The sequence below is a fragment of the Leopardus geoffroyi genome, chromosome C1 (genome assembly GCF_018350155.1).
Source record: "Leopardus geoffroyi isolate Oge1 chromosome C1, O.geoffroyi_Oge1_pat1.0, whole genome shotgun sequence".
In the NCBI taxonomy this organism is placed as follows: Eukaryota; Metazoa; Chordata; class Mammalia; order Carnivora; family Felidae; genus Leopardus; species Leopardus geoffroyi.
The window spans coordinates 96,616,530-96,634,480 of record NC_059328.1 but is presented as its reverse complement, the minus strand read 5'-3'; the positions used below and the strand labels follow the sequence as shown (position 1 = coordinate 96,634,480).

Below are 17,951 nucleotides of genomic sequence, written 5' to 3'. Positions count from 1 at the left end.
AGAGAGGCTAGGCTACCAGACAAAGGACAAACTACCCCTAGAAAAACAACTCTCTGGGGCAGACAGCAATTGGAGATGCCCTCCATGTCCCAGAGCGGCAGAAAGGGTTTCATCTTGGCCTGAGCTGATGCAAGCATCAGCGATGGAACCATGTACAGTGGAAAGACTGGTATCTTCGGTCAGATAACAGGCCACTCCAGTTTCTCCTCTCTCATCCCCCGCCCTCCTTCTCTGCCAAGCTGATCACATTTCTTTGGTGATTTCCATGCTTAGTCAGTAGGTCTTAGGGGACAAGTGTGAATTCCATAGGGACCTTGTCTGTATAAAGCACTCTGTGCGAATATTATTCTCTGTATCTTCCTTCCTTCCTTCCTTCCTTCCTTCCTGCCATAAGCATTTATGAAACACCTACTATGTGCTATGTGGTGAGCATTGCTGTAGAAAAGAAAGCACTTGAACTCTGACTGGAGCCACCAGGAGAGGCTGTACATTAAACAAAGATAATGCCACTGCTCCGATCAGCAGAAAAATGCATTTCAAGTTGTTTCTTCTCTTCTTTAGACCTCCAAAGAGCTGTAACTGTGTGGGAGAAAATTGAGAGCCTGGAAGCTAAAAAGCAGGAATTCCAAGGAATGCTACAAAATCATGAAGAGCTCCCAGAGGGTGAACACAAGCCAGTTCTCAAATCCAGAATGCTATAGAGAGATCAGTGGAACACTTCCTAGAGCCTTTAATTATTGCCAGGTACTGTTTTAATTGTTATAATACATATCAATTCCCTAAATCCCTAAAGTAGCTGTATGAATCAAATACTCTTAGGGGCGCCTGAGTGGCTGAGTCGGTTTAATGTCCGACTTAGGCTCAGGTCATGATCTTGTAGTTCGTGGGTTTGAGCCCCGCATCGGGCTCTGTGCTGATAGCTCAGAGCCTGAATCCTGCTTCAGATTCTGTGTCTCCCTCTCTCTCTGCCCCTTACCTGCTTTCTCTCTCTCTCTCAAAAATAAATAAACATCTTTTAAAAGGTTAAAAAAAATACTCTTACTATCATCACTTAAAAGATGAGGAATCGAGGGACAAAGAGGTTACTGTCTTGCCCAAGGCCAACAGCTAAAAAGTGGGGGGAGCTAGGATTTAAATCTATGTAGTCTCCTTGCAGAGTCCTAAGCTACCTGAAATATGTACATTTAAATAAACAACAGAGTGCTAATTCATGGGTTGGAGTCAGGTAGAGTGGACATCTGGATGAGCTTTTTACCCCCCAGACTGTCTAGCAGTTAAAGACAGCAAGGTTTTGATAGCTGGGAGCACGGGGTACCTACCATCCCTCCCCCATACTTTTGAGGAAGGCTTCTTAAAGGCTGGCCCCGCCCCCAGACCCACTCACATCCCAAGTCCATCTGACAGACAGCAAACTGGAGCCCTGGCGCCTGACCCAGAGTACAGCTCTCATGTTCTTGAGTGCCGGACATGAAGACAGGTCTGCATGGGTCCCTTTATGTACTAGCAAACTCTACGGCTGACTGAAAAAGCACACAATGTCATTAGCACCGAGTACAACCATGTCTCTGGTCCCAGAAGCCTGAAGCTCTGACTTCTACACCAGACTCTACCACGTACTGTCCCTGGATTAGGTTTTTTTCATCCGTAAATATTTATTCATTCAGGGGCGCCTGAGTGGCTCAGTCGGTTAAGCGTCTGACTTTGGCTCAGGTCACAATCTCAGTTTGTGGGTTCAAGCCCCGCATTGGGCTCTGTGCTGACAGCTCGGAGTCCGGAGCCTGCTTCAGATTCTGTGTCTCCCTCTCTCTCTGCCCTCCCCCTTGCTCACACTCTCTCTCTCAGAAATAAACAAACATTAAAAAATTTAAACATATATATTTATTCATTCAGTAAACAATTTTGAACACCTCCAGCGTGCCAAGCACCTAGCACTAAGCCCTGAAACCACCACATTGAATTCAGTAGTTGCCCCCAGGGAACTTGAGATTTGCTGGGAGAGACAGACCAGGAAGGGGATCTTCATGATGCACTGTGTCCTCCCAGGGCTCCTGAGAGCAAGGGAGGGCCCCACCCTGTCCCGCCTCCCGGGGAATTTGTGAGCAGCAAATGAGATCACACAAGAAAAAGTGCTTTGTAAATAGGAGAGGGCGAGAATGAGGTGTGTGGGGGAGCAGAGGGAGAGGATTTCAACCCAGGTGCTATCTACCACGTCTGCAGATCTTGGGCAGGCTGCCGGCCAATCTAAGCGCCTCGTCTGGGGCTGTGAGGCTGGGCAAGGCCTCCTGGATGTAAGAAGACGCAGCCTGAAGCTCTGGGCTCGTTATCCCAGCAGGCCAAGCCCAAACCTTGCTGCCCTGGCCAAGCTGCTCTGGGCTCCGTCGCGGCCGGAGCCTAAACCTATGTATGTTCCTTTGCTTGGAGCCAGGAGCTTTTGCAGCCCCCTGCGCCCCCTGACCTCTTCAGGGTCCTAGCTTGAACAGTGACAAAGGCCAGATCTTCCCTGTATCGTGCAGCTAGAGAAGCCTGATTTCCGTGAATCCCCCTTATATAAGGATATCGCCGGAGGTGCTGCCAGCAGCTGCCGTTCGCTGTACTGAAGCGCCCCCTGGAGGCCAGTTCTGGTTCAAACGAATGTGTAGGTGTTTCACAATCTGCCTCAGCAGGATAAAGGGGAAAAAAAAAAGATGCTCAGAGGATTAAAAGGCAAGAAATGGCAGCGGACCCTGAAGAGGACCCCATCAGTCCCTTTACCAGCCTCCCATGGTTTACTGATGAGACAGTCAAGGGCTGAGATGTCTTGGCTTGTCACTGGGACGGGATTTCCTCTGTGGCCAGGGACCTGTGTGACGCCGCTGTTCCTGACATATTCTAAAATCTGGATCTCAAGAGCAAACATGCAAGAAACCCCTCCAGTTTTCCCTGCAGCCCCACCCTGCAGGTGAAAACCCATCTGATCCTCTTCTCCTATCCCAAACCTCAGACTCTCTGGCTAGCTTGGGAAAGGGGATTTTCGGTGGATAAAGCCTCCTTCTGGGGAGAGTTTGCTGATTCTCCCTACATTTCTGAAATGAGCTGCCCTACATCAAGCAAGGACACACATTTCATTGTGAGCCATTTATTCAGTCATACCTGGGGCGCCTGGGTGGCTCAGTCGGTTAAGCCTCTGACTTTGGCTCAGGTCATGATCTCATGGTTCATGGGTTTGAGCCCTATGTCGGGATCTCTGCTATCAGCACAGAGCCCACTTCAGATCCTCTGTCCTCCTCTCCCTCTGCGCCACCCCCACCCCCACCTTGGCCAATGCTCTCTCTCTCTCAAAAATAAACATTAAAAAAAATACTTATTCAGTAGTAGCTGGATGAGTCTATAAAGACATCAATAATAAACCAATAGTTCAAAATCAGCATGGAGTTATTTTTGCCTGAAGAAAATCCAAGCCAGATGGTAGCAGAGTATCAGGAAAAATAAGCCAAGCTCCCAAACTGAGCAAGGAGATTTTTTTTTTTTTTTAAATCCTCTTACTTTAGGTTTTTCTGCTCAATCCTTTGCCAGACCAGTAACTTAGCTTCCTACCAACTGGGTTTGTTGAATTCTTGAGTATCACTGGAAAACAAGATACATAAAGTTTTCAAGCTCTCATTGTCGACAAAGCCACAGTTCATGCTACTGGGGGCAGCAGCTGCGTGCAGTATCCAGGGAGGGCCCTCAGAGGACAACAAGTCTTTGCCTACAAGCTGTTGCTGGGCCCTCTTCAGGCCAAAGACCATTCAAACAAGGGGCACCCTTTAGAGTCAACCCTGAGGAGCCCTGGGTAAACTACAATGGTGTTTGAATCTATTAAAAAAGCTACATCTGTCCCTCATGGAACGAGTGCAGTCCACTGACTGGCCAAAGGGCTCAGAAGAAGCCATACTCCAAAATAAGTCAGACTGACTGAAACTGAAGTGTTTGCTTCTCCACAGTAGAAACGATTCCACTTGGTGCTCACAACAGTCTTGATGTGAGATCTTGAGGTATTATTATCACTGCTGTCTTGCAGAGAAGGAAGCAGAGACCTAAAGAAATTGAATGATTTTCCTGTAAGCAAAGTAGCCAAGATTTGAACCAAGGGTTCTGCTTCTAGTTTTCCCAATGGCATCATCTACCTTGGCATGAGGCCAACATATTAAGTAGCAAAGAGAATATTCTGAAAAGCAATTCGGTTTGCCACAGATCGTTGGGAGAGAATTCTTACATAATCATTAGAATTACGTTACAGGGTGGAATCTGTGGCCCGAGGAAGACCCTGATTGAGGAATAGTGCTCATTGGAGGTCAGTTCACACAATATACTTTTTGGGAGGCTCAAAACTTCTCGATTAAACAATAAGATTTCTCCTTTGTTTCCCACTTCCTTCATTTAAACCACACGGGCACTTTGTCCCCTATAAAGTCCCATGCAAGTGTTTGTGATTATTAGTCTTCGGATAAAGTAAGTTCCCTCTTGGAAGAGTTAAGAAGAACCACTAACAATTGGAAGAAACAAATACACAATGGGGACAGTGGTGAGGGTGCGTTTATGCACCTGGAAAAACTACAGTAAAACTCAGAGCTGGAAGGGGCCTCTTGAGAGCACCTGGTAACAGTCCAAATTCTGTTTTGGTGGATAACATTAAGACCCAGCGGTCAAGTGACTTCCCAAGATCATGTGGTCAGCGAGTGGCAGAGCCAGTCAGAACCCCGTCCAATGGACTCCGGGCTCAGGGCACTTTTCACTTGATCATCATTTGAAGAGACTATGTCTGGTTTCTAAATAAAATCCAGCTAGCAATCCACATCTCCAGGGCTACCCTTGACATGACTCTTTGAGGAAACTGTTGTGCTGTTCTGGATAGGGAAAGGAAGGAAGGGAAAATGGAGCTCTCCATCCCAAGTCCCCATAACAATAGCTAACAGCTGCCAAAACTTACTGAGTGCAGTGCTGGGCACTGTGCTTAGTACTTTATATGTATTAACTCATCTAATCCTCTCAACAACGGTATTAGGTAGGCGTGATTATTTCTACTTTACAGATAAGGAGAAACTGGTTTCACAAACAACCTAAGGAACTCATTTAAGCTCCCACAAGCGGTCAGAGTGGTAGGGATTAGAAGATTGTAGTCCAACTCTGTTCTACATCAAAGCCAGTGCTCCTAACCACTGACTTCTAAAACCATATGGGAAATGCAGGAGCGCCCAGGGAAACTCAAATTAAATTTTGGCTGACCACAGGGAATCCTCATGCCCTGGCCAGCTGTCCCAGCAGAAAACTGCAGCCCCCGCCTAGCTAAAAGAGGGGATTTCCACCACAGTGGCAGCTTCCAGACTTCAGTTTCTAGCTTCTTCTGCCCAGACTCTCTCACTGGGAGTGGGGGAAGGGTAAGACCAGCAATAAGAGAGGAAACATTCAGAACTGGAGGTTTTAGTAGAGACAGAAAGAAAACAGACAGGTTTGTTTTCTAAAGCAAAGGTATCCTAAAGCCACACCCTGCCTTCAAGGGCTACACAAGAAATTCTATGCCTTTCCTTAAATTCTCCCGCCACCCTCAGGAACCATTTCAACAGGTCTTGGCATCCACTAGAACTTAGGACACAAGAAAGGACTTCAGGGCAAAATGAATCAGTCCTCTTTCAATTGGAATTTCCCTTTATAAAAAATCCCTTCCCCGGAGGGAAGAAAGTAATGTGCCCAGCCAGCTCCTAGGGTCTTCTCTAAATTAAGGCTGCCCAAAGGAAGGAACACTGAGACTTTCCACAAGGGAAGATCAAGAGGTGCTTTTCAAACTTCTTACCTCGCTGGATATTAGTCTTTCAAGCTCAAGGGACCTTTAGGAAATAGCACACATTTGGCAGGTGAGACAGGCAACTAAGGTCTAGACAAGCTGTGAGAAAAAACTGGTGCTTAGGAGGAGTGGGGTCCAGGAGGCAAAAGTCCTGCCAGCACGATGCATTGCTTTTTCTCCGGGTCTGCTGTTTATTGTTATTTTGCGCTTCTCCAAAATTCTCAGCACCGCACACTTGAATCTTAACCTTGAAGTTCCTTTCCAGTGAAAGCATACATATGTGGTCCCTGAGCCACCCTCAGGTTCCATGTATAAAGAACAGGGTCCCGGAAGCAACAGTAATACACTGTTTGACAATTGTACTGCCTCTCTACACGGTTTCTGGCATAGAACATACACTCGTGCACTTGTCTCTGGAGCTTGCCCAAAAGAATAAATAATTCGCGCTAGCCTAGATCACTGCTGACCTTAACCGCAAGCCTATTGTTTCTGAGACGGAGGAATTTGCACTGGTTTTGATGGAGCATTTAAAAGGGACATGGAATTAAACTACTTGAGCTGGCAAAGAACTCAAGAGCAGCCGGTCATCCCACACACGGGATTCTACTTATTGATTTAAAAACCTGGTTTCTTGTGAGAGAAGAATAAAATAGGAGCTTAAAGGCACTTACTCTTGAATGCTTCAAATACCTGCCTCTTTGTTCCCAGATGCACTCTACTTGCACTTACGCTGTAAACACACGTCCGTTTCCAGCGTTCTGGCAAGCACTGTTCGGAGCTGCAGTTGCCTTTTGTTTGAATTTCGGTGAGGCTAGTGATGTGTGCACGTTGCATTGCGTCAGAACTACAAGCACGCCAACCCGTGTTCCTCGGTTTCATTTCCAGTTTCTCTACAGGGCTTTTCAGTATATAAAGCACCAACTGGGGTCAGAGGACAATGTGGTCCAGTATAAAGAACATGGGCTCTTGGGAAGCCTGGGTGGCTCACTTGGTTAAGTGTCCAACTTTGGTTCAGGTCATGATGTCACAGTTCATAGATTTGAGCCCTGTGTCGGGTTCTGTGCTGACAGCTCAGAGCCTGGAGCCTACTTTGGATTCTGTGTCTCCCTCTCTCTCTGCCCCTCGCCTGCTCTCTCTCACTCTCTCAAAAATAAACATTAAAAAAAAAAAAAAAAAATCTGGGCTCTGGAGTACGTGACCACAGGCAAATCACATAGCCTGAGTTACATCAAAATTCTGCCGACCTGCTTGGGTTACTGAAGACTATTAGTTTGCTCGGGCTGGCATAACAAGGTACCCCACACTTGGTGGTTGAAACAAGAGTTGATTTTTTTCACAGTTCTAGGGGCTAGAAGTTCAAGATCAGTGTGTCAGCAGCTTTGATTTCTTCTGAGTTCTCTCTTGTTGGCCTGCGGATGGCTGCCTTCTTGCTACGTCCTCACATGGTCTTTCCTCGGTGAACATGCATGTCTGGTGATTACATTTTTTCCCTTTTATTTTCCTTTAATGTTTACTTATTTTTGATGGGGGGATGCAGAGAGAGAGAGGGAGAGAATCCCAAGCAGGCTCCATGCTGTCAGCACAAACCATGAGATCATGATCTGAGCCAAAATCAATAGCCGGACACATAACCAACTCAAGCGCCCCTACATTTCTTTAGAAGGACACCAGTCGTACTGGATTAGCACCGACCCTAAAGGTCTCATCTTAACCTCATTACCTCTTTAAGAGATTGTCCAGTCACATTCTGAGGTACTAGAGATGAGGGCTGCAACATATGAATTTGGGGGACACACAGTTCAGCCTCTAACAAAGACTAAATGACAAAGGTGATAAAAGCTCACATTTTCCCTGTCTTTGGCATAAGGAAAAAATGTATGCTTTGGAATCATGCAGTGTTAATTTCAGCTCCTGGTTCTGTTGCTTGCTAATTAGATAAATTTGGACAAGTTGCTTGTTGGACAAGTTGTAAAATGGGAGTAAGAATATCTCCCTCAAAGGGACAGTTGTGAAGATCAAGGGCCAAAGCACTTAACAGTATCTGGAAAGGGTAGCAGACAGAATGTATTTGCTATTATTGCATTATTTCCTGCTGGCAATAATTGTGATCAATGCTTCCTATTTGCCTCTTTTTGTCAAAGTGCAACTAGTCTTGGTGATGGTCGGTGAACTAAATAAAGTGAGAACCTTCTGTCCTGGGGATTTCAAGAAATATTTCTTGGTTGGCTGAACACCTCCAATAGCAGCTGAAACTTCCCCAATGGAGCCTTACTATCGTGATTACCCAAGTCCACATCAGATCCCCCGTGTCGGACCATGTCCCTCCCAGCATGATGTACTTCCTCTTCCCTTAGCCTTATGATGACCCATGCACTTCCTTTTCCCCTTAACCTATCTTGTGACAGTTTCCCTTATAACAAAAGTCACAAGCAGCCCAGCCGGAGCGCGTTGGCCAGAAAGACAGCAGGACTGGAAAACAAGCAGGATGCTACCAAAAACTCCACCATGCAGGGTACCTGGGTGGCTCAGTTGGTTAAGCATCCTGACTTTGGCTCAGGTCATGATCTCACCATTCGTGAGTTCGAGCCCCACATCGGGCTTTGGGCTGACAGCTCAGAGCCTGGCGCCTGCTTCAGATTCCATTGTCTCCCTCTCTCTCTCTGCCCCTCCCCTGCTTGCGCTGCCTCTCAAAAATAAACATTAAAAAAAAATTAAAAAGCAAAACAAACAAAACACTCCATCATGCAAGCAAGCAGCTTTAGGGCAGGGGTCGGTGGCTGAGCTGAAAATGTGTTTTAAATCGCTGCTTCCAGTCAGGAAGGCCTCAAGGGACAGAAGCCCAGTCCTCAGTTTCAAACTAGTAAGAATAAAAGGAATCTCCAGAAATGAGGGAGACCAATCCCCATCATGACTCATAACCATGTCATTACGTGGTTATAGCACTGTTCCTGTAAAAGTGGTCTGCAGATCAGTGCCTATCCATAAACTATTTGCTACTGGTCCATGACAAAGCACAGAAATCAAGAGTAACATTTAGAAACTTTAACAGCAGTTTGACAGAGTGATTTTATGTCCGTTAAATCTGTAATTTAATAAAATTATTAATAAAATTAATAAAATAATGTAATAAAAATGTTATGGTTGTCTTTTGTCTTGTTTCATTTTTCTAGAAATTCATTCTTCCTGTACTTTACACAAGTGTTGGTCCATGGCCACTAGCCCAGCAGCACAGGCAGCTTAAGCACTGGGTTAGAAGCTTCTAAACAGCCGAGTGTGAACAAGTCTCTCGCATAACTCAGCAGGATGCAGCTACTTGGGCTCCAGTACATCCCCTTCCAAAACAAAAAATACTGAAGAAACTATAGCATTTTCCTTCATTCCACCTTGTCAGAGAAGACATTGAGTGTTTTCTTAATCAGGAATATTGTAAAAATCAGCTTCCAGTATACATCCCAGTCCAAACTTCACCATATTGGAAATTATCGATGTCCAGAGGGCTCTGTATTCAAATAGTTCTGAAGACTACAGACACAGTATCTGTCCCGAGCTAGAAGGTATCAGTGGGGCAAACGCTGAATGTGTATCAGAAAATCTGGATTCAAGTCCTGGCTTTACTGCCCAAAAGCATTTTGACGTGTGTAAATGATCATCTCAAGCCAATTTCCTTAACTACAAAAAAATGGAGATTAAAATGATCTATCCAAAATACATTTTAGAGAAGCTTTGTGAGATTTGAATAGATGATGTCTGTGGAGCGTGCCCCATAAAGTGCAGCAGAAGTGCACGATGGGTCCAGCCCTCAAGGAATAAAAGAGGGGCTTCTGACAGTCCTAAAAGAAATAGCCCCTAACACAGTACAGTGAGGAAGCTGACCAGAAAACAGACCTTCTTCAAGTATTTTGCTAATTTTGAATTAGAAAATGCTGCCTTCAAATCCTTCCTTGTGTAGGAAGCATTCTTATTTTTTAATGAACTATGAAGTGTGTTTCCATTCTGCCAGGCATCGCTAGATGCCAGGGTGGACAATAGGAGGGAGGCAGAGAGCCCCGGCCCTTGGGGAGCTCATGGGTGCAGTGTTCCAGAGGCAGGCTCAAGAAAGTCTGTGACTCAAACACAGCAGCAATTAGAGAGGGGCAATAACTTGCACAACTATTTGGAGACCCTCTCAAAGGACCACAAACTGAAAAATGCACCATTTCCCTCCTATACTTCAGGCAAGAGAAGACCAGAAAATGATAATGTATTTTAGCTTTATTGAAGACATATTACAGTAGACAAACAGGTAGACAAACAAACACATGCTTTATAAAATATACATTCTCATGTGTGAGAAAATATAAATAGATACTAGGAAAGGATCACACTGAACACCAACTTGGCTTTTAACTCTCTTTAGGTACATCTAGTACCAGGGCTACTTGGACTGATGTCCTCCGGTGGGATAAAGGGGGAAAAGGAGAAGGTAGAAATAGTCTTTCTATGGATCAAGAGGCCACTTTAAGCAGCCAAGAGATACTCCAAGAGCACTTGACCACCTGATGATCAATTTCTCTTTCAAGACAGTTACAGTTGATAAAAGATCACTTTACTCTTTGTATCTAAAAACAGGCTCAAATCAAGATGATTTTTCACCTTCACCCCACTCATTGGTGGAGATTATTAGGATTGCTAAGACACACTCAACACACAACCTTGAGGGAGCAGGTCCAAAGATTACTACACACACACACACACTGACCTCTTATCACTCACAGAATCTCCAGATGATTCATGGGCTCAAGGGTGTTGCTTTGTAAAGAGCAGCTTGTAATACATCTCTTAATTCAGAACCTGTTATTTTTGTCAACAAACCAGGCAGTTATTCAAAAAAGAAAAAAAAATTAAGGCTAACTGATGGTGGTTTAGACTGCACTCTAAACAAAAAAGTTCTAAGTTAGAAGCAGGAGGGAAAAACATCTGCCAGACTGGAAAGAGGCCATGTCACAGAAGAATGAGACACTCCTTACAGGTTGCCAAAAATCTCAGCACAACCTGGTAAGGCCCAACTGCTTCACAATTACCCCTGTAATCTGCACTGAGGAGCAAACTCAGAAATGGAGCACGTAGCATGAAATGGCAGTAAATTTACCTCTGTGGCTCCATTACCTTCTAGCATTTCTGTGGATTTTAAAATTATTTTAGAAATGGCCGTAACACACTTGGGTAAAATACTGGGTGTGAACACCACAATTCCAACCCCATTCCAATCGGAGTCCTGCTGGTAAGAAGAAACAGGAATAAAATTAGAGTAAAAAGGACGGTTATAATATTATATAGACTTTTAAAGTTTTTATTATGGTAATGCCATTTGTGTTAGTAACTAGTTATAGATTTCTGCAGAAGAATAAGCCCAGAGTTTCATGGTTTCAGCCATTAGCACAGAACAGGCTCCTTATGTCAATCCAAAACCAAAACTCTAGTTGAAAAAAATGTCTTTAGTGCTCTATACTTACTGTATATAAAAGACTTTGAAGGAAAAAGTTTTAAGACTGTCAGATTGCTTCGGGAAATTTCCAATGATAAAATTGAGAGAGATCTAACAGTCATCTCGCCCAGATTCCCATTCTCAATGTAGAAATTTCTTCAATGCTACGAACCGATGATCATTTGGCTTCTGAGTGTACTTTTCCCACAAAACGCTGATTATTCCAATTACTGGATGAATTTGTTAGAGAATTAGTTAATATAGAATTACTGGCAAGTGTATACTGAACTTCCCTGTAACTTCTGCCCCACAGAATGGGGGCAGATACGACCCCGGTCCTCAGGAATAAAAAGAGTGAATTTAATCCTATTTCATGGCAAAACTTTAAGTAATTAAAGACTTAACGCATCTCCCATCTCTTAGGAAAATGGGTAAGAGTCTAAGTTGCTCAATATCTTAATGTTCCTTTTACAACCCACCAACAGGCAGTGTGAAGGCAACTCTTTTTAAATATTAAAGTTACCTTTCAGAAAAATACACATAAAACACTCTGAGATGGCACATTAGAGGGTTTCTGATACTTTGTATCCCATAGAGTAACTTGCACACTAGGGAAAGCACTTTAGAAGCTGCTGAATGACAGAAAGCCAATGGCTTAGGTGTAGACCATGTGCCAGGAAGGCATGGAGTTAAAGAAAGATGCTATTTCTTCTTCCAGATGGACTTAAAGAATCAGTCTAAGAGGGGCACAAATTAAGAGGACTTAGGCATCCCTACTGATACAGGGTGATAACTGGGTGAGGGGCAAGAGTATTTCTCTCCACATTTTGACTTGCTTGCCTTTGCAACATCCCTGATTCAAGAGGCATTAGGCAGACCTTACATGCTGGGAGGAAACACCGATGAGCCACTAACCCTGTCTATGGGTACGGGTTAAATCACTTCTTGGTCAAAAGCATATGCAATAATGAAAAATTTCAGGAATTTCTTTTCCTAAGATTAGAATTTATTAAATTTGTTATTATTTTTTAAGACCATGGGTAAGGCTCTTGATATTTAAACAAATTCTTGACTCGTTTTTTTTGGTTATTTAGGCAAGCTAGGAGTATCTAGGAGGACATCTCAGCTGTTTGAGGTGATGTAAGGGTGAACCTGGCCGTTCAGGAGACCAGACCAGTCCTAGAAGTAGTAGGACCACTGCCAGGGCAGAGGCAGCGCTCTTGTCTTCAAAGTTTTCTAGAACACTGGTTCGCAGCCTGTTTGTTGGCCCTGTCACCCATAACAGTCTTGCTATAACTACACCTTTACACTCAAGAAAGTCTGCCAGATTCTGAGTGGGAGTTCAGGGTAGTGACAGGGTAACCTTGAATACACTGGAAAGGTGAGGGAGTCACGAACTAGCCACAAATCAGCCACAGTGCGGCCTCAACGGACTCTGATGCTGTGGTGTGGTGGGGCACTAGCCTTCAGAGCTGCTGCTCGAGAGAGCAGTTAGTGGCTTCCATCGAGTCAAGACTCTTTGTTTGCTGAGACTGGTTCAAAGCAGAGTGCTTCTTCTAGTTGTGAGTATTTCTTACGCTGTCACCCCTGCTATGGAGGAAGGGAGTCTGGCTCAAGTCAGAGGAAGCAGCACCACCCCCGTTACTCTAACAAACGTCCCATGAAAGCAGCTTTTTATTGGAGTAGCCTAATCCTCCTTGGCTCCTGGAGGGATCACAGATTCACAGGACATTACAGCTGGAAAGGGCTTTGGACTAGCTAGCAGAATGCCCTCGTTTCATAAGCGAGAAAATCCAGGCTGGAAGTGAAGAGACTCGCCCCCGACTGCACAGCCAGTAAGGAGCAGAGCTGGGAACAAAATCCAGGTCCTGACTCTAAGTCAGTCCCGTACAGATCACAGTACACGCTGGTAAGGAAGAAGAGGAGTCACAAACTGGAAGGAGAGAAAAATGGTGATATTTAAGAAGTTCAAAGTAAAAATGAACAGAGGTTGACAGTTTAAAAAGGAAAGAGAGAAAGGCTTGGCAGGAGAAACAGCTAAAGAGGTGCTGCTGTCTATGGGAGAAAAAAACTGAGGATTGAAAACCAGTGTGCAATTCAACTTTCTGGCAAAAAGTGAAGATATTATGTGAGTTTAGAACCCTTGAAATGCACAGTAACTTAGAAACAGAGATTTGCATTTCAGTGATGGAAGTTATCTAGGATGTAACTAGTGCTCTCTAGGTTTAGAGGACAGGATCTGACAGCCTAGGTAAGAAAATCTGAAAGCACAGACAAAAAAAGAACTCTGGTCCATTACATTCCATTAGAGTGTGAAGACCTTTGTTCACAGAAAGTTTTTTGCTATCACAGAAATTCAAGAGAACTTTTTGGCTTAAATAATCACTTGTACAAAACAAGGACCACTCTAAAGCTTTATAGTGTAAGAATCTGTGCACATTCAATGACTCCCAAAAGCACTCTTCCCTTCTTAAGATATACTGTGCATTTGTAGAAGAGATATTTTTTTTTTTTTTTTCAACGTTTATTTATTTTTTTTGGGACAGAGAGAGACAGAGCATGAACGGGGGAGGGGCAGAGAGAGGGAGACACAGAATCGGAAACAGGCTCCAGGCTCTGAGCCATCAGCCCAGAGCCCGACGCGGGGCTCGAACTCACGGACCGCGAGATCGTGACCTGGCTGAAGTCGGACGCTTAACCGACTGCGCCACCCAGGCGCCCCAAGAGATATTATTTAAAAAAAACAAACAAATAGAAAAGAAGCAATCTTTGGTTTCCTCGTCAACAACGTACTTTGCTGAAAGAAGATATTCCCAAAAGAAAATTTCCTTTGTCTATGTGCACACGGCTATAACAAGACTGCTAGTCTTTTGAGTCTTTTTATGCTTAGAAAGGTAGTATTACCCGGCACTCGTAAACAGATGGCAAATGACTAGATGTATGAACTTTTAGGTATGAAGAAAGTGGTTAATTACACCAAGATCGTGTTTGTGTGTACGCAATCACTAGGTACCCTGCCTCTGTACATATACTTCTTAACAAATACATTTTTAAAACTTTAAGCAAAGTCTTTAGGTTCACTAAACCGAGTTATACAAAATCTGTGGTCTGAGAAGCTGCTGTCAATATTATAACTGGATATTATATATAATTTTGGCATATCAAAAATATTTACAATACAGCCAACACATATGGTCAATGAATACAAAAATTATTTATAAATGCACATGTATTTACAATAAGATCCCTGGGCGATAGGGACAAAAAAAAAAAAAAGATTCACAAGAATACAACACCCACTGACATGGTAACAGTTGGTCATGCCTGGGATTCTTATCAAAGACCTTGAATATCAAAGCCCAGTCTCAACTATATGCTTAAAACCACTGAAGAATCCCAGACACACTTCCCAGAGGGCTCCAAAGTTATTTGTATTCCTTGGAAGACAGAACAGTGATGTTTTCTTAGAATCATTCCGCAGGTTGAGACAATCCAGCATGTTAAGCAGCAATGAGACTCTTCCTAATAGGCAATGCACAGCTGGGCACATCCCCGTGGAACCATCAGGAGGCACATTTGTCCTGTATTTTCCTCTGCCCATGCTGCATGTGTTTTATTAGATGTACCCATTTCTGTCAGCCGTTACCCCTTCTTCATCAGGTATAAGCCCAAACAAATGCCCGGCCCACCTTGGTGTGGTCAGATGTAACTGCAGATAGGGAAAGCAAATGCTGACTTCGGGGTTTCTTCTGAACTCTGAGGTAGTAAATACAAAATTAATTACCTTGAGTCTTTGCCCAGATTTCATCCTGGAGTGGGTTTCATGTGCCCTCACAACCGTCTTGAATGTTCCGAGTCCTACTAAAGTCAAAAGCGTGGTCGTGCAACCTGTGACAGGGCATGGAGGATGTGGAACAGTCTGGACCACTCTCCGCCAGACCCTCGCTCTGATGGAGTTGCGGTGACTCAATTACCGGCTGCTGGGAAAAGGGAGGATGAGGCAGGCCTCGTTCTTTGCTTGCGCTCCACAGAGGCCGCTGCAATGTTTCTGACAATGAAAGACAATAATCAGTGGCAAATGGAAGTTCAAAACGAATGGTCTAAAACTTAATTTTCTTCTACCCAAATCCTCCAAAAAAAGATGCTCAATATTCCTGAATAAGGACACTGAGAGCAAATGTATACTTGCCATCTTCTTAGCAACAATTAACAAAAGAAAACAAAATAGAAACGGGAACCATGGTCTTTCAAGCCCTTCTACCCAACAAACTTCACCAATTATTTACTGAAACCAGGAGCTATGTCCTCTCCTTTCATCTATTATTAGTGGTTCTGCCGCTACAAAAATTTAAAAATAAAATGCTTTAGACACATGGAAACAGACTAAAATAGCATCCATATTGTCGTGAAAGTTGCATGACACACAGACAAAAATCGCTCATTCAATGCAGCCATTACATCTTTAAATAACAAATGCCCATGTTAAAAAAAATTCTTTTAAAAATAAACAACCACTTCCCTCCAGCTTCTAGCATGCCAATAATTCTAACAACAAAATAATAACCCAAAGCAGCAATTTTAAATCAGATTATCTGTACTTTGTGGTTTCAAAAATACGCATTTCTCATTCACCTTATCTACTGCAGTGGTGAACTCTTTCCCCAAATATCAGTTGCTGAAAGTTATATTAACTTCATGGGGATGCATTTTGGAAAAAGTTACCAAAACATTCTGGAAACAAACACTCAGAAATAAAAACAAAACCCAAGGGAAAAGTAGACCAGCACAGGGCTTTTAAAGCTTTAATATGCACACAAATAACCTGGGGATCTTGTTAAAATAAAGACTCTGGTTCACTGGGTCTGGGGCGGGAACCTCGGTCTGCATTTCTAAAAGCTCCTAGGTGATGCCGAAGCTGACACCACACTTTGAGTGGGAAGGAGCTAGAACACCCCACTTAGGAATGAGCAGGGCACCAGAGCATTCATTTGCACACTTCCTCACTTACAGACCAGCTTAACAATTAAGATGTCCCCAAAGTTAGGAAAAAGATGCACTGCATTTTTGCTTTTACTAAAATTTTTTCATATGTGTGTACCTCTTTCAAGACACAGGAACATGGATTTACCGTTGGCACACTTCTAACATGGGCACTGAACTTCAGTGACAATATAGTTTTCTCTGACTTGTATTCTCTTTAGAAATCTTTGGAGAGGCTTTCTTAATTAATCATTATATATTTATTCAAAATTCAGGGGCTCCTGGGTGGCTCAGTCGGTTAAGCGTCCTACTCTTGACTTTGGCTCACGAACCAGGAGATCGTGACATCGAGACTTGCTTCAGGCTCTGTGCTGACAATGCAGAGCCTGCTTGAGATTCTTTCTCTCCCTCTCTCTGCCACGCCCTTCCCTCTCAAAATAAATAAACAAACTTAAGAAAAAATGTACTGCTAAAAATAAGAACTTAAATACAAAAAAAAAAAAAAAAGAACAGAGCATGTTATCTTAAAAGTCCCATGTCAGATCATTTACTCCCACCAGACCCACCCCAGGATGCACCTACAGTCCTCCCCCCAACCCCCAATTTCCTGTGCTCTTCCATTTCAGGTTGACAAGAGGGTGACAGTTGGTGAAAAGCCTGGAGGGACAGGAAGACATGCTAAGGAGGGCCCTTCATGGTCTAGAAAGAGTTGTCAGCAAATGCCTCATCTGCACAATGTAACATATACTTCTTTTCCCAGGCCATGTGGGCCAGTAGACACTATCCCAAAACTGCCTCCTCACTTATGGCCCTGGATCGTAACACCCCACAGCACCAGCTAAGTGATCCTGGCATTCAATGTTTACCTGAGAGAACAGTGACCAAACCATTTTTAAATCTTCTCCATAAAAACCTCCACCGAATTATGCCCAGATTATATCCTTAGCATTTCCAATCTCCATTATTTACATAAAGATGGAAGAAACAATTAACACCCATATGACCCCTTTTAGAAGCTTTCTCTGTAAGGCTTCTGAAGCTTTAGGAGTGTGACCTTGATACTCCCACAAAAGCTGTTTCCACCCTACAGATACAGACTTCTTTGTAACCCTTATCCCTAAAAATCTCTGGCTCCAGTTTACACCAGCTAATAGTATCTCGTTACTACATTATACCAATTGGCTTGCTTCCTGTCAAATCAGAAGGAAAAATCAAGTAGGGGAGGGTAAAAACAAAGCAAAATAAACAAAAAACGCTGTGCCCTTTACCACTATTCATCTGTGTGGAGGGAAGTTTCTTCTCATTTATCCTCTCATGGTTGGCGGGAAAGGCGGCCAACTCTCTGTCTGCTGATGACACCAGGCTCTCCAAGATAGGGGCATCTTGGGGAGCATGTGCCAAATATGTTTCTTTGGGCATCTGGACCATGAGGCCGGACAGCGTGTGATCCAGAACATCCTCCTCGGCAATATAGGTGTACGGACAGTATTCTCGGGTCCTGGAGTAGATGTTGGCATTGTCGTAACAATCGGAGCAAATAACCCGGGTGCCAGTGCCACCTGATGACAACAAAGGAAAGAATCCTTCAGTTAAGGAATCAGCTTTGCCAATTACCAGTTTCCTTCACCAGCCGCCATCATTATCATCATAGTTGGCACTGATTCAGCACTTATTCAATAAACCGTTTCACGGTCTTTCTGTGAATTA

The 17,951-nt window shown here is 43.8% G+C and overlaps 1 protein-coding gene and 1 long non-coding RNA gene across 6 annotated transcripts in view; both read right to left on the bottom strand.

Moving 5' to 3' along the window:
• Positions 1-1,837: 1,837 nt before the first annotated feature.
• On the bottom strand, positions 1,838-6,847 carry LOC123598472. Its single transcript, XR_006712618.1, has 3 exons — positions 6,472-6,847; positions 3,523-4,055; positions 1,838-2,651 (listed from the first exon to the last, which is right to left on the bottom strand). It is a non-coding gene; the product is annotated as an uncharacterized LOC123598472 (long non-coding RNA).
• A 7,391-nt stretch (positions 6,848-14,238) lies between these two features.
• Positions 14,239-17,951, bottom strand: part of LRIG2 (leucine rich repeats and immunoglobulin like domains 2) — a 161,666-nt gene continuing 157,953 nt past the window's right edge. For all 5 annotated transcript variants that reach the window (XM_045478681.1, XM_045478679.1, XM_045478680.1 and 2 more), the window contains 2 exons: positions 17,513-17,803; positions 14,239-15,312 (listed from right to left, as the gene is read on the bottom strand). In XM_045478681.1, coding sequence (XP_045334637.1) covers positions 15,086-15,312; positions 17,513-17,803 — 518 coding nt within the window. In that variant the 3' untranslated portion in view covers positions 14,239-15,085. The remainder of the gene's footprint in view (positions 15,313-17,512; positions 17,804-17,951) is intronic.